The following is a 13,123-nucleotide window of genomic DNA, read 5'->3' on the forward strand; positions in this document are numbered from 1 at the left end:
CATATAGTAGAAATGCTCATCTACTGTGCATGCCGACCACGGAGCAGTGCTCAAAGAAGTTCGGCAATGACAACCACAGGGGTCTCCTGCAGACCTAGGGTTCTCATGCCAACCCATTGCCGACCTGCGATCATGTGACAAGGACACCGATGGGCGGAGCTAAGACGTGCATCCGGTTTGCGCAAGTGAAATGCTGCTGTCAGAGATTGACAACAGCTTCTAACTAGTTAACAGCTGTGGGTGGATCGCCATTCCACCCGCAGCTGTTAGTGGCACATAACAGATGATTGGTACAGCTATCGTGTGCCAGAAAAGATGCGGGCTCAGCACCAGAGCCCGCAGCAAAAAGGAGGAGGTGACCTATGACGCACATAGCACGTCATAGATCATTAAGGGGTTAAATTAATGCACAGGTTCACAAATGCGCTGCATTGTCGATATGCTAACATGTACATAGTGTGACTAATAAGGAAACCCAAAAGAGACTACCGAACATACAGTATGGTCATAAAAGGTCTGAGACATAGATTAAAGTAATCGGGAATCTTTATTAAACAAGCAATGGTATATGGTGGCACTAACGAAAGCGAGCGCTCACACTACAGAAAATACAGAAATAAATACATCATAGATTAGCAAATGATCACACGAGCCAATGTCACATACATGTGTGATACAAATCAGAACTAACAGCTCAATAGTGGATGATTGTAATAAAATCATCAAACAATCACACAGAGTCTCAGAAAACGTCCTCAAAGGAGAAGCAACGACAGAGTACCATGACCAAACATGGGCAGAAATGCTACTCAAGAAGTGTTACCCATCCCCGCCGAGACCTACTGCGGACATAGAGGGGTACATGCGCTAAGGAACGCAGAGAAAGTCCACAATATGGAAAGAATAAAAAGATTTAGTACTAATACTATTTTTGTATGAATTGAAAGGTGTAAAGTGAATCACACAAGGATGTACACAAAGCGAGACAATCGGTCACTAGCAGGATCCTCGGGGCCCCTACAGTATGGCACAGACACTATTCTCCTCCTTCTGCTGTTTTTGTTCCAATTCTCTCCTGTGCGCGAATTCCAACAGGAACCTTTTCCGGCCAATTCTCTCACCGATGGCGTCACGTTCCTCCAGCATCCGGAACTCCACATCTTTAATGATCTCCTGAACACATCTCAGGATGGTCTCATGTTTCCCCCGGGTCTTAACGTTGTCTTTGGCTGTGTAGTTTTCCAGAGAGAACATGTTCTTCACTCCCATCGTCCGGAACGACTCCTTAACTTGTGACAGATGATGACTGATCTCATGGGTCAGAACCACAGTCGGGAAGAGTCCTAGGAGAGGAGCAGAAATAGTCACCACCAGACACACGAGGAGTCCACACGTCTCACCATATCTATGGAGGAGACTCCTACACAAGGGGTGTAATGGGCCCAGTATGTACAAAGCAGAGGAGAAGCCACAACCAACGTTCTCTACACAACATATACAATTGTACTCATATAGTATACAAGTAACATACAGATACTAAACATACATATACACAAACATATGCAGGTCATAGACATATCATTCATATAAAGGCACGCAGTGCGCACATATAAATATACACACATAATAAACACATACATATATGACATACAGAACACATATACTAGATACTATATATGCAGTACAGACCAAAAGTTTGGACACACCTTCTCATTTGAAGATTTTTCTGTATTTTCAGGACTATGAAAATTGTACATTCACACTGAAGGCATCAAAGCTATGAATTAACACATGTGGAATTATATACTTAACAAAAAAGTGTGAAACAACTGAAATTATGTCTTATATTCTAGGTTCTTCAATGTAGCCACCTTTTGCTTTGATCACTGCTTTGCACACTCTTGGCATTCTCTTGATGAGCTTCAAGAGGTAGTCACCGGGAATGGTCTTCCAACAATCTTGAAGGAGTTCCCAGAGATGCTTAGCACTTGTTGGCCCTTTTGCCTTCACTCTGCGTCCAGCTCACCCCAAACCATCTCGATTGGATTCAGGTCTGGTGACTGTGGAGGCCAGGTCATCTGGCGTAGCACCCATCACTCTCCTTCTTGGTCAAATAGCTCTTACACAGCCTGGGGGTGTGTTTGGGGTCATTGTCCTGTTGAAAAAAAAATGATGGTCCAACTAAACACAAACCAGATGGAAAGATGGAACAGCATGCCGCTGCAAGATGCTGTGGTAGCCATGCTGGTTCAGTATGCCTTCAATTTTGAATAAATCCCCAACAGTGTCACCAGCAAAGCCCCCCCCCCACACCATCACACCTCCTCCTCCATGCTTCACGGTGAGAACCAGGCATGTAGAGTCCATCCGTTCACCTTTTCTGCGTCGCACAAAGACACGGTGGTTGGAACCAAAGATCTCAAATTTGGACTCATCAGACCAAAGCACAGATTTCCACTGGTCTAATGTCCATTCCTTGTGTTCTTTAGCTCAAACAAGTCTCTTCTGCTTGTTGACTGTCCTTAGCAGTGGTTTCCTAGCAGCTATTTTACCATGAAGGCCTGCTGCACAAAGTCTCCTCTTAACAATTGTAGAGATGTGAAACCAGAACATATGAGCTGCGCGCACAGTGAACAAGCCCGTAGAGACATGTTCACACCACCAAGAGACTTGAAAACACAAAAAAGCACAGTAAAACCAAAAACACTCTGTTGCAAAAAATTCACAGTGGACAGCAAGTGCTAGTAAAAAGATGGTTGATATGTTTTTTGCAAAAAAGATGTGTCTGCTGCCAGAACTCTGTGTGGCATTGACCTGGTCTCTAATCTGAGCTGCTGTTAACCTGCGATTTCTGAGTCTGGTGACTCGGATAAACTTATCCTCAGAAGCAGAGGTGACTCTTGGTCTTCCTTTCCTGGGACGGTCCTCATGTGAGCCAGTTTCTTTGTAGCACTTGATGGTTTTTGCCACTGCACTTGGGGACACTTTCAAAGTTTTCCCAATTTTTCGGACTGACTGACCTTCATTTCTTAAATCAATGATGGACACTCGTTTTTCTTAGCTGCTTTTTTCTTGCTATAATACAAATTCTAGCAGTCTATTCAGTAGGACTATCAGCTGTGAATCCACCAGACTTCTGCACAACACAACTGATGGTCCCAACCCCATTTATAAGGCAAGAAATCCCACTTATTAAACCTATTGCAAAACAATGGGGAGACAAAGAGCGCAATAGGTTCTTATCCACGTTACACAGAGGGGAATATACACCAGATTTGCTCCCCTGGTTAGGATGAGATTAGAGCATATAGATAGCGGCTGCTGCAGATCCACAGGTCTTCACCGACCAGAGAAATGAGCTTCAAGAGGCCGTCACCGGGAATGGTTTTCACTTCACAGGTGTGCCCTGTCCGGTTTAATAAGTGTCTTCAAAGGGAGATTTGTAGTTAAAGTTCTGCACTGCCGCTAAGATGAATTTCAGGAGAGTATAGTTGATTCACAGTGGTTTTATTCTACGCGTTTCAGGGGTCTCATGCCCCCTTCATCAGGAAATACCACACAGAATATACAGGCATCACAGGTATAAATAGTTTTGCTAGTTTACAAAAAAAATGAGCACCAACAGGTCAGATGACTCAGTGTCAAAGTTCAATGATAACACACAATTAACAATTTAAATGATTAGACAGGTATATATAGTGACAAAAATACAATTACTTCTTTTATGTTTCTAGGCAATAGTTCCAAATTTGCAACATTAAGGAGGAAATTAAAAAAAAAACACGATCCATAATTAAATGGACAAGAACCTGTAAGAAAAGGAGCTACTCCAGTTCAGAAGTGAATGCCTTACAGATGAACTACCGTGTGGAATCAACAAGCTGCTATTTTCTTATCGAAAATCCATTGGAATCTTTACATTAAATGTGGAATAAAGTCATGTTTTATTATTTTCCATTAAAAATATAAATATATGTATGAAAATTAATTTGTGGTGGTTTGGGGTGATCTAAAATTACGAAAATTATAATTAGTGAGTTTAAAATTGCGTCATGTACATAAGAGTAAGGCCATGTGCACACATTCAGTTTGTTTTGCTTTTTGTTTCGCGTTTTTTCGCTATAAAAACGTGATAAAAGCGCGAAAAAAACGCTTACACATGCCTCCTATTATTTACAGTGTATTTTGCATTTCTTGTGCAAATGTTGCATTTTTTTCCGTGAAAAAATCACATCGCGGAAAAAAAAAACAACATGTTCAATAAATTTGCCTGTGCACACCATGCGGGAAGTAAGCAGATTATGTGCGGTTGGTACCCAGGGTGGAGGACAGGAGACTCCACGGACTGGGCACCATATAATTGGTAAAAAAAAGAATTAAAACAAAAAATAGTGATATACTCACCCTCTGATGGCCCCGGAGTCCTCCCGCCTCTCAGCGGTGCACGCTGCAGCTTCCGTTCCTATAGATGCTCTGTGTGAAGGACCTGCGATGACGTCACCGTCTTGTGATTGGTCATGTGACCGCTCATGTGACCGCTCACGTGACCGCGACGTCATCGAAGGTCCTGCACACACACCATCTATAGGAACGGACGCCGCTGAGGAGATCAGCTGTCTGCAGGTGAGTATAACCATTTTTTTTATTTTTTTATTATTTTTAAACATTCTATCCTTTACTATTGATGCTGCACAGGCAGCATCTATAGTAAAAAGTTGGTCACACTTGTCAAACACTATGTTTGTGTGACCAACCTGTCAGTCAGTTTTCCAAGCGATGCTACAGATCGCTTGGAAACCTTTAGCATTCTGCAAGCTAATTACGCTTGCAAAATGCTAAAAAGAACGGGAAAAAAATGCAAAAAAAAATGCGGATTTCTTGCAGAAAATTTCCGGTTTTCGTCAGGAAATTTCTGCAAGAAATCCTGACGTGTGCACATAGCCTAACAATTTAAGCAGCGAACCAGCTTGAAGTGAGCGCAGAAAGAAAGTGAAAGTGACACTTCACCTGTCCAAGGACCAATGATAGATATCATATGTAACAAGAGACAATATAACATTGCCAAGGGAGGGGAATGAAGAAATACACAGCAGCAGCCGCAGCAGCAGAGAAAAGGAGGATTGAGTTAAGTGCTCCTGTGGGGAGGTCATTACACCAGGTGAAGCTGCCACAATCTGCACCAGCTCCCTGGACTTAATCCAAAGAGTAAATAAACCATTGTTCAGAGAGGAGCGCTTTCACTTCTTGATTAATCCATACAAATTGTCTCCATCACAACTGTGTCCTGAACAATGGTTTATTTACCCTTGGGATGAAATCCAGGGAGCTGCTGCTGATTGTGGCAGCTTCACAGGGTGTAATGACCTCCCCACAGGAGCACTTAACACAATACTTTACTCTGCTGTTCTTTGTGATCTCTGGCAATGTTAAATTGTCTCTTGTTACATATCATATCTTATCATTGATCCCTGGACGGTGAAGTGTCACTTTCACTTTGTTTCTGCGCTCACCTTGAGCGCTGGTTCGCAGCTTAAATTGTTACTCTTACGTACATGACACAATTTTAAACTCACTAATTATAATTTTCGTAATTTTAGATCACCCCAAACCACCACAAATTAATTTTCATATATTTATATTTTTTAATGGAAAATAATAAAACATGATTTTATTCCACATTTAATGTAAAGATTCCAATGGATTTTCGATAAGAAAATAGCAACTTGTTGATTCCACACGGTAGTTCATCTGTAAGGCATTCGCTTCTGAACTGGAGTAGCTCCTTTTCTTAAGGTACCTTCACACATAACGATTTCATTAACAATATCGTTGCTTTTTGTGACATAGCAACGATATCGTTAACGATCTCGTTATGTGTCACAGGCCCCTGCTGGGAGAGCGTTGGTCGCTGGGAATGATCAGGACCTTTTTTTGGTCACTGATCACTCGTAACCAGGGTAAATATCAGGTTACTAAGCGCAGGGCCGCACTTAGTAACCCGATATTTACCCTGGTTACCATTGTAAAAGTTAAAAAAAACAAACACTACATACTGTACCTGGAAATTATAGGCCAGTAAGTCTAACCTCTATTGTTGGTAAAATATTTGAAGGGTTTCTGAGGGATGTTATTCTGGATTATCTCAATGAGAATAACTGTTTAACTCCATATCAGCATGGGTTTATGAGAAATCGCTCCTGTCAAACCAATCTAATCAGTTTTTATGAAGAGGTAAGCTATAGACTGGACCACGGTGAGTCATTGGACGTGGTATATCTCGATTTTTCCAAAGCGTTTGATACCGTGCCGCACAAGAGGTTGGTACACAAAATGAGAATGCTTGGTCTGGGGGAAAATGTGTGTAAATGGGTTAGTAACTGGCTTAGTGATAGAAAGCAGAGGGTGGTTATAAATGGTATAGTCTCTAACTGGGTCGCTGTGACCAGTGGGGTACCGCAGGGGTCAGTATTGGGACCTGTTCTCTTCAACATATTCATTAATGATCTGGTAGAAGGTTTACACAGTAAAATATCGATATTTGCAGATGATACAAAACTATGTAAAGCAGTTAATACAAGAGAAGATAGTATTCTGCTACAGATGGATCTGGATAAGTTGGAAACTTGGGCTGAAAGGTGGCAGATGAGGTTTAACAATGATAAATGTAAGGTTATACACATGGGAAGAGGGAATCAATATCACCATTACACACTGAACGGGAAACCACTGGGTAAATCTGACAGGGAGAAGGACTTGGGGATCCTAGTTAATGATAAACTTACCTGGAGCAGCCAGTGCCAGGCAGCAGCTGCCAAGGCAAACAGGATCATGGGGTGCATTAAAAGAGGTCTGGATACACATGATGAGAGCATTATACTGCCTCTGTACAAATCCCTAGTTAGACCGCACATGGAGTACTGTGTCCAGTTTTGGGCACCGGTGCTCAGGAAGGATATAATGGAACTAGAGAGAGTACAAAGGAGGGCAACAAAATTAATAAAGGGGATGGGAGAACTACAATACCCAGATAGATTAGCGAAATTAGGATTATTTAGTCTAGAAAAAAGCCAAATGAGGGGCGATCTAATAACCATGTATAAGTATATAAGGGGACAATACAAATATCTCGCTGGGGATCTGTTTATACCAAGGAAGGTGTTATGGCTGGCAATCAGGCAACACAGCGTGCAGTAATCAGCGCACATACAGAGATCTGGCAAAAACCCAAAACAATAGGACGAGCTCTGAGACGTGGAATCTCTGTAGACTGCAGTACCTGAACTGTCCTCACACAACTGGAAGCAGCAGTGGATTGCGCCTATCACTACCTATGCAACTCGGCACTGCCTGAGGAGCTGACTAGCCTGAAGATAGAAATACAAGCCTGACTTACCTCAGAGAAATACCCCAAAGGAATAGGCAGCCCCCACATATAATGACTGTTAGCAAGATGAAAAGACAAACGTAGGAATGAAATAGATTCAGCAAAGTGAGGCCCGATATTCTAGACAGAGCGAGGATAGCAAAGAGAACTATGCAGTCTACAAAAAACCCTAAAACGAAAACCACGCAAAGGGGCAAAAAAGACCCACCGTGCCGAACTAACAGCACGGCGGTGCACCCCTTTGCTTCTCAGAGCTTCCAGCAAAAGATAATAACAAGCTGGACAGAAAAAACAGAAAACAAACTAGAAGCACTTATCTAGCAGAGCAGCAGGTCCAAGGAAAGATGCAGTAGCTCAGATCCAACACTGGAACATTGACAAGGAGCAAGGAAGACAGACTCAGGTGGAGCTAAATAGCAAGGCAGCCAACGAGCTCACCAAAACACCTGAGGGAGGACGCCCAGAGACTGCAATACCACTTGTGACCACAGAATTCACAACAGTACCCCCCCCTTGAGGAGGGGTCACCGAACCCTCACCAGAACCCCCAGGCCGACCAGGATGAGCCACATGAAAGGCACGAACAAGATCTGGGGCATGGACATCAGAGGCAAAAACCCAGGAATTATCTTCCTGAGCATAACCCTTCCATTTGACCAGATACTGGAGTTTCCGTCTAGAGACACGAGAATCCAAAATCTTCTCCACAATATACTCCAATTCCCCCTCCACCAAAACAGGGGCAGGAGGCTCCACAGATGGAACCATAGGTGCCACGTATCTCCTCAACAACGACCTATGGAATACATTATGTATGGAAAAGGAGTCTGGGAGGGTCAGACGAAAAGACACCGGATTGAGAATCTCAGAAATCCTATACGGACCAATAAAACGAGGTTTAAATTTAGGAGAGGAAACCTTCATAGGTATATGACGAGAAGATAACCAAACCAGATCCCCAACACGAAGTCGGGGTCCCACACGGCGTCTGCGATTAGCGAAAAGCTGAGCCTTCTCCTGGGACAAGGTCAAATTGTCCACTACCTGAGTCCAGATCTGCTGCAACCTGTCCACCACATAATCCACACCAGGACAGTCCGAAGACTCAACCTGTCCTGAAGAGAAACGAGGATGGAACCCAGAATTGCAGAAAAATGGAGAGACCAAGGTAGCCGAGCTGGCCCGATTATTAAGGGCGAACTCAGCCAACGGCAAAAATGACACCCAATCATCCTGGTCAGCGGAAACAAAACATCTTAGATATGTTTCCAAGGTCTGATTGGTTCGTTCGGTCTGGCCATTAGTCTGAGGATGGAAGGCCGAGGAAAAAGATAGGTCAATGCCCATCCTACCACAAAAGGCTCGCCAGAACCTTGAGACAAACTGGGAACCTCTGTCAGAAACAATATTCTCAGGGATGCCATGTAAACGAACCACATGCTGGAAGAACAAAGGCACCAAATCAGAGGAGGAAGGCAATTTAACCAAGGGCACCAGATGGACCATTTTAGAAAAGCGATCACAGACCACCCAAATGACAGACATCTTTTGAGAAACGGGAAGGTCAGAAATGAAATCCATCGAAATATGTGTCCAAGGCCTCTTCGGGACCGGCAAGGGCAAAAGCAACCCACTGGCACGTGAACAGCAGGGCTTAGCCCTAGCACAAATTCCACAGGACTGCACAAAAGCACGCACATCCCGCGACAGAGACGGCCACCAAAAGGATCTAGCAACCAACTCCCTGGTACCAAAGATTCCTGGATGACCGGCCAGCACCGAACAATGAAGTTCAGAGATAACTTTACTAGTCCACCTATCAGGGACGAACAGTTTCTCGGCCGGACAACGATCAGGTTTATTAGCCTGAAATTTCTGCAACACTCTCCGCAAATCAGGGGAGATGGCAGACACAATGACTCCTTCCTTGAGGATACTCGCCGGCTCAGATAACCCCGGAGAGTCGGGCACAAAACTCCTAGACAGAGCATCCGCCTTCACATTTTTAGAGCCCGGAAGGTATGAAATCACAAAATCAAAACGAGCAAAAAATAACGACCAACGGGCCTGTCTAGGATTCAAGCGCTTGGCAGACTCAAGATAAGTAAGGTTCTTATGATCAGTCAAAACCACCACGCGATGCTTAGCACCCTCAAGCCAATGACGCCACTCCTCGAATGCCCACTTCATGGCCAGCAACTCTCGGTTGCCCACATCATAATTACGCTCAGCAGCAGAAAATTTCCTGGAAAAGAAAGCACATGGTTTGAACACTGAGCAACCAGAACCTCTCTGTGACAAAACCGCCCCTGCACCAATCTCAGAAGCATCAACCTCGACCTGGAACGGAAGAGAAACATCTGGCTGACACAACACAGGGGCACAGCAAAAACGACGCTTCAACTCCTGAAAAGCTTCCACGGCAGCAGAAGACCAATTAACCAAATCAGCACCCTTCTTGGTCAAATCGGTCAATGGTCTGGCAATGCTAGAAAAATTACAGATGAAGCGACGATAAAAATTAGCAAAGCCCAGGAATTTCTGCAAACTTTTTAGAGATGTCGGCTGAGTCCAATCCTGGATGGCCTGAACCTTAACCGGATCCATCTCGATAGTAGAAGGGGAAAAGATGAACCCCAAAAATGAAACTTTCTGCACACCGAAGAGACACTTTGATCCCTTCACAAACAAGGAATTAGCACGCAGTACCTGGAAAACCATTCTGACTTGCTTTACATGAGACTCCCAATCATCTGAGAAGATCAAAATGTCATCCAAGTAAACAATCAAGAATTTATCCAGATACTCACGAAAAATGTCATGCATAAAAGACTGAAAAACAGATGGAGCATTGGCAAGTCCGAACGGCATCACCAGATACTCAAAATGACCCTCGGGCGTATTAAATGCCGTTTTCCATTCATCTCCCTGCCTGATTCTCACCAGATTATACGCACCACGAAGATCAATCTTAGTAAACCAACTAGCCCCCTTAATCCGAGCAAACAGGTCAGAAATCAATGGCAAGGGATACTGAAACTTAACAGTGATCTTATTAAGAAGGCGGTAATCAATACACGGTCTTAGCGAACCATCCTTCTTGGCTACAAAAAAGAACCCTGCTCCCAATGGTGACGACGATGGGCGAATATGTCCCTTCTCCAGGGACTCCTTCACATAACTGCGCATAGCGGTGTGTTCAGGTACGGACAAATTAAATAAACGACCCTTAGGGAATTTACTACCAGGAATCAAATCGATAGCACAATCACAATTCCTATGCGGAGGAAGGGCATCAGACTTGGACTCTTCAAATACATCCTGAAAGTCCGACAAGAACTCTGGGATGTCAGAAGGAATGGATGACGAAATAGACAAAAATGGAACATCACCATGTACTCCCTGACAACCCCAGCTGGTTACCGACATAGAGTTCCAATCCAATACTGGATTATGGGTTTGTAGCCATGGCAACCCCAACACGACCACATCATGCAAATTATGCAGTACCAAAAAGCGAATAACTTCCTGATGTGCAGGAGCCATGCACATGGTCAGCTGGGCCCAGTACTGAGGCTTATTCTTGGCCAGAGGTGTAGCATCAATTCCTCTCAACGGAATAGGACACCGCAAAGGCTCCAAGAAAAATCCACAACGTTTAGCATAATCCAAATCCATCAGATTCAGGGCAGCGCCTGAATCCACAAACGCCATGACAGAATATGATGACAAAGAGCACATTAAGGTAATGGACAAAAGGAATTTGGACTGTACAGTACCAATAACGGCAGAGCTATCGAACCGCCTAGTGCGTTTAGGACAATTAGAAATAGCATGAGTAGAATCACCACAATAGAAACACAGTCTGTTCAGACGTCTGTGTTCGTGCCGTTCTACTTTAGTCATAGTCCTGTTGCACTGCATAGGCTCAGGCTTACTCTCAGACAATACCGCCAGATGGTGCACAGATTTACGCTCGCGCAAGCGACGACCGATCTGAATGGCCAAGGACATAGACTCATTCAAACCAGCAGGCATAGGAAATCCCACCATTATATCCTTAAGAGCTTCAGAGAGACCCTTTCTGAACAAAGCCGCTAGTGCAGATTCATTCCACAGAGTGAGTACTGACCATTTTCTAAATTTCTGACAATATAGTTCTACATCATCCTGACCCTGGCATAAAGCCAGCAGATTTTTCTCAGCTTGATCCACTGAATTAGGCTCATCGTAAAGCAATCCCAGCGCCTGGAAAAAAGCATCAATATTACTCAATGCAGAATCTCCTGGTGCAAGAGAAAACGCCCAGTCCTGTGGGTCGCCGCGCAAAAAAGAAATAATAATCAAAACCTGTTGAATAGGATTACCAGAAGAATGAGGTTTCAAGGCCAAAAATAGCTTACAATTATTTCTGAAGCTCAGGAACTTAGTTCTGTCACCAAAAAACAAATCAGGAATCGGAATTCTTGGTTCTAGCATCGATTTCTGATCAATAGTATCTTGAATCTTTTGTACATTTACAACGAGATTATCCATTGAGGAGCACAGAGCCTGAATATCCATGTCCACAGCTGTGTCCTGAAGCACTCTAATGTCTAGGGGAAAAAAAAGACTGAAGACAGAGCTAAGAAAAAAAAATGATGTCAGGATTTCTTTTTTCCCTCTATTGGAAATCATTGAATAGGCTCCTTGTACTGTTATGGCTGGCAATCAGGCAACACAGCGTGCAGTAATCAGCGCACATACAGAGATCTGGCAAAAACCCAAAACAATAGGACGAGCTCTGAGACGTGGAATCTCTGTAGACTGCAGTACCTGAACTGTCCTCACACAACTGGAAGCAGCAGTGGATTGCGCCTATCACTACCTATGCAACTCGGCACTGCCTGAGGAGCTGACTAGCCTGAAGATAGAAATACAAGCCTGACTTACCTCAGAGAAATACCCCAAAGGAATAGGCAGCCCCCACATATAATGACTGTTAGCAAGATGAAAAGACAAACGTAGGAATGAAATAGATTCAGCAAAGTGAGGCCCGATATTCTAGACAGAGCGAGGATAGCAAAGAGAACTATGCAGTCTACAAAAAACCCTAAAACGAAAACCACGCAAAGGGGCAAAAAAGACCCACCGTGCCGAACTAACAGCACGGCGGTGCACCCCTTTGCTTCTCAGAGCTTCCAGCAAAAGATAATAACAAGCTGGACAGAAAAAACAGAAAACAAACTAGAAGCACTTATCTAGCAGAGCAGCAGGTCCAAGGAAAGATGCAGTAGCTCAGATCCAACACTGGAACATTGACAAGGAGCAAGGAAGACAGACTCAGGTGGAGCTAAATAGCAAGGCAGCCAACGAGCTCACCAAAACACCTGAGGGAGGACGCCCAGAGACTGCAATACCACTTGTGACCACAGAATTCACAACAGGAAGGTGACGGGCACAAGGGGGCATTCTTTGCGTCTGGAGGAGAGAAGGTTTTTCCACCAACATAGAAGAGGATTCTTTACTGTTAGGGCAGTGAGAATCTGGAATTGCTTGCCTGAGGAGGTGGTGATGGCGAACTCAGTCGAGGGGTTCAAGAGAGGCCTGGATGTCTTCCTGGAGCAGAACAATATTGTATCATACAATTATTAGGTTCTGTAGAAGGACGTAGATCTGAGGATTTATTATGATGGAATATAGGCTGAACTGGATGGACAAATGTCTTTTTTCGGCCTTACTAACTATGTTACTATGTTA

At 43.9% G+C, this 13,123-nt stretch overlaps 1 protein-coding gene across 1 annotated transcript in view; it reads right to left on the minus strand.

Annotated features, from left to right (window-relative positions):
• Positions 1-528: 528 nt before the first annotated feature.
• LOC138645674 (uncharacterized) overlaps positions 529-13,123 on the minus strand; it is a 29,653-nt gene continuing 17,058 nt past the window's right edge. Inside the window, exon 4 of the mRNA XM_069735131.1 lies at positions 529-1,343. Within this exon, the coding sequence (XP_069591232.1) occupies positions 1,018-1,343 (326 nt within the window). The 3' untranslated portion in view covers positions 529-1,017. The remainder of the gene's footprint in view (positions 1,344-13,123) is intronic.

Source organism: Ranitomeya imitator, chromosome 7, assembly GCF_032444005.1.
Source record: "Ranitomeya imitator isolate aRanImi1 chromosome 7, aRanImi1.pri, whole genome shotgun sequence".
Classification (NCBI taxonomy): Eukaryota; Metazoa; Chordata; class Amphibia; order Anura; family Dendrobatidae; genus Ranitomeya; species Ranitomeya imitator.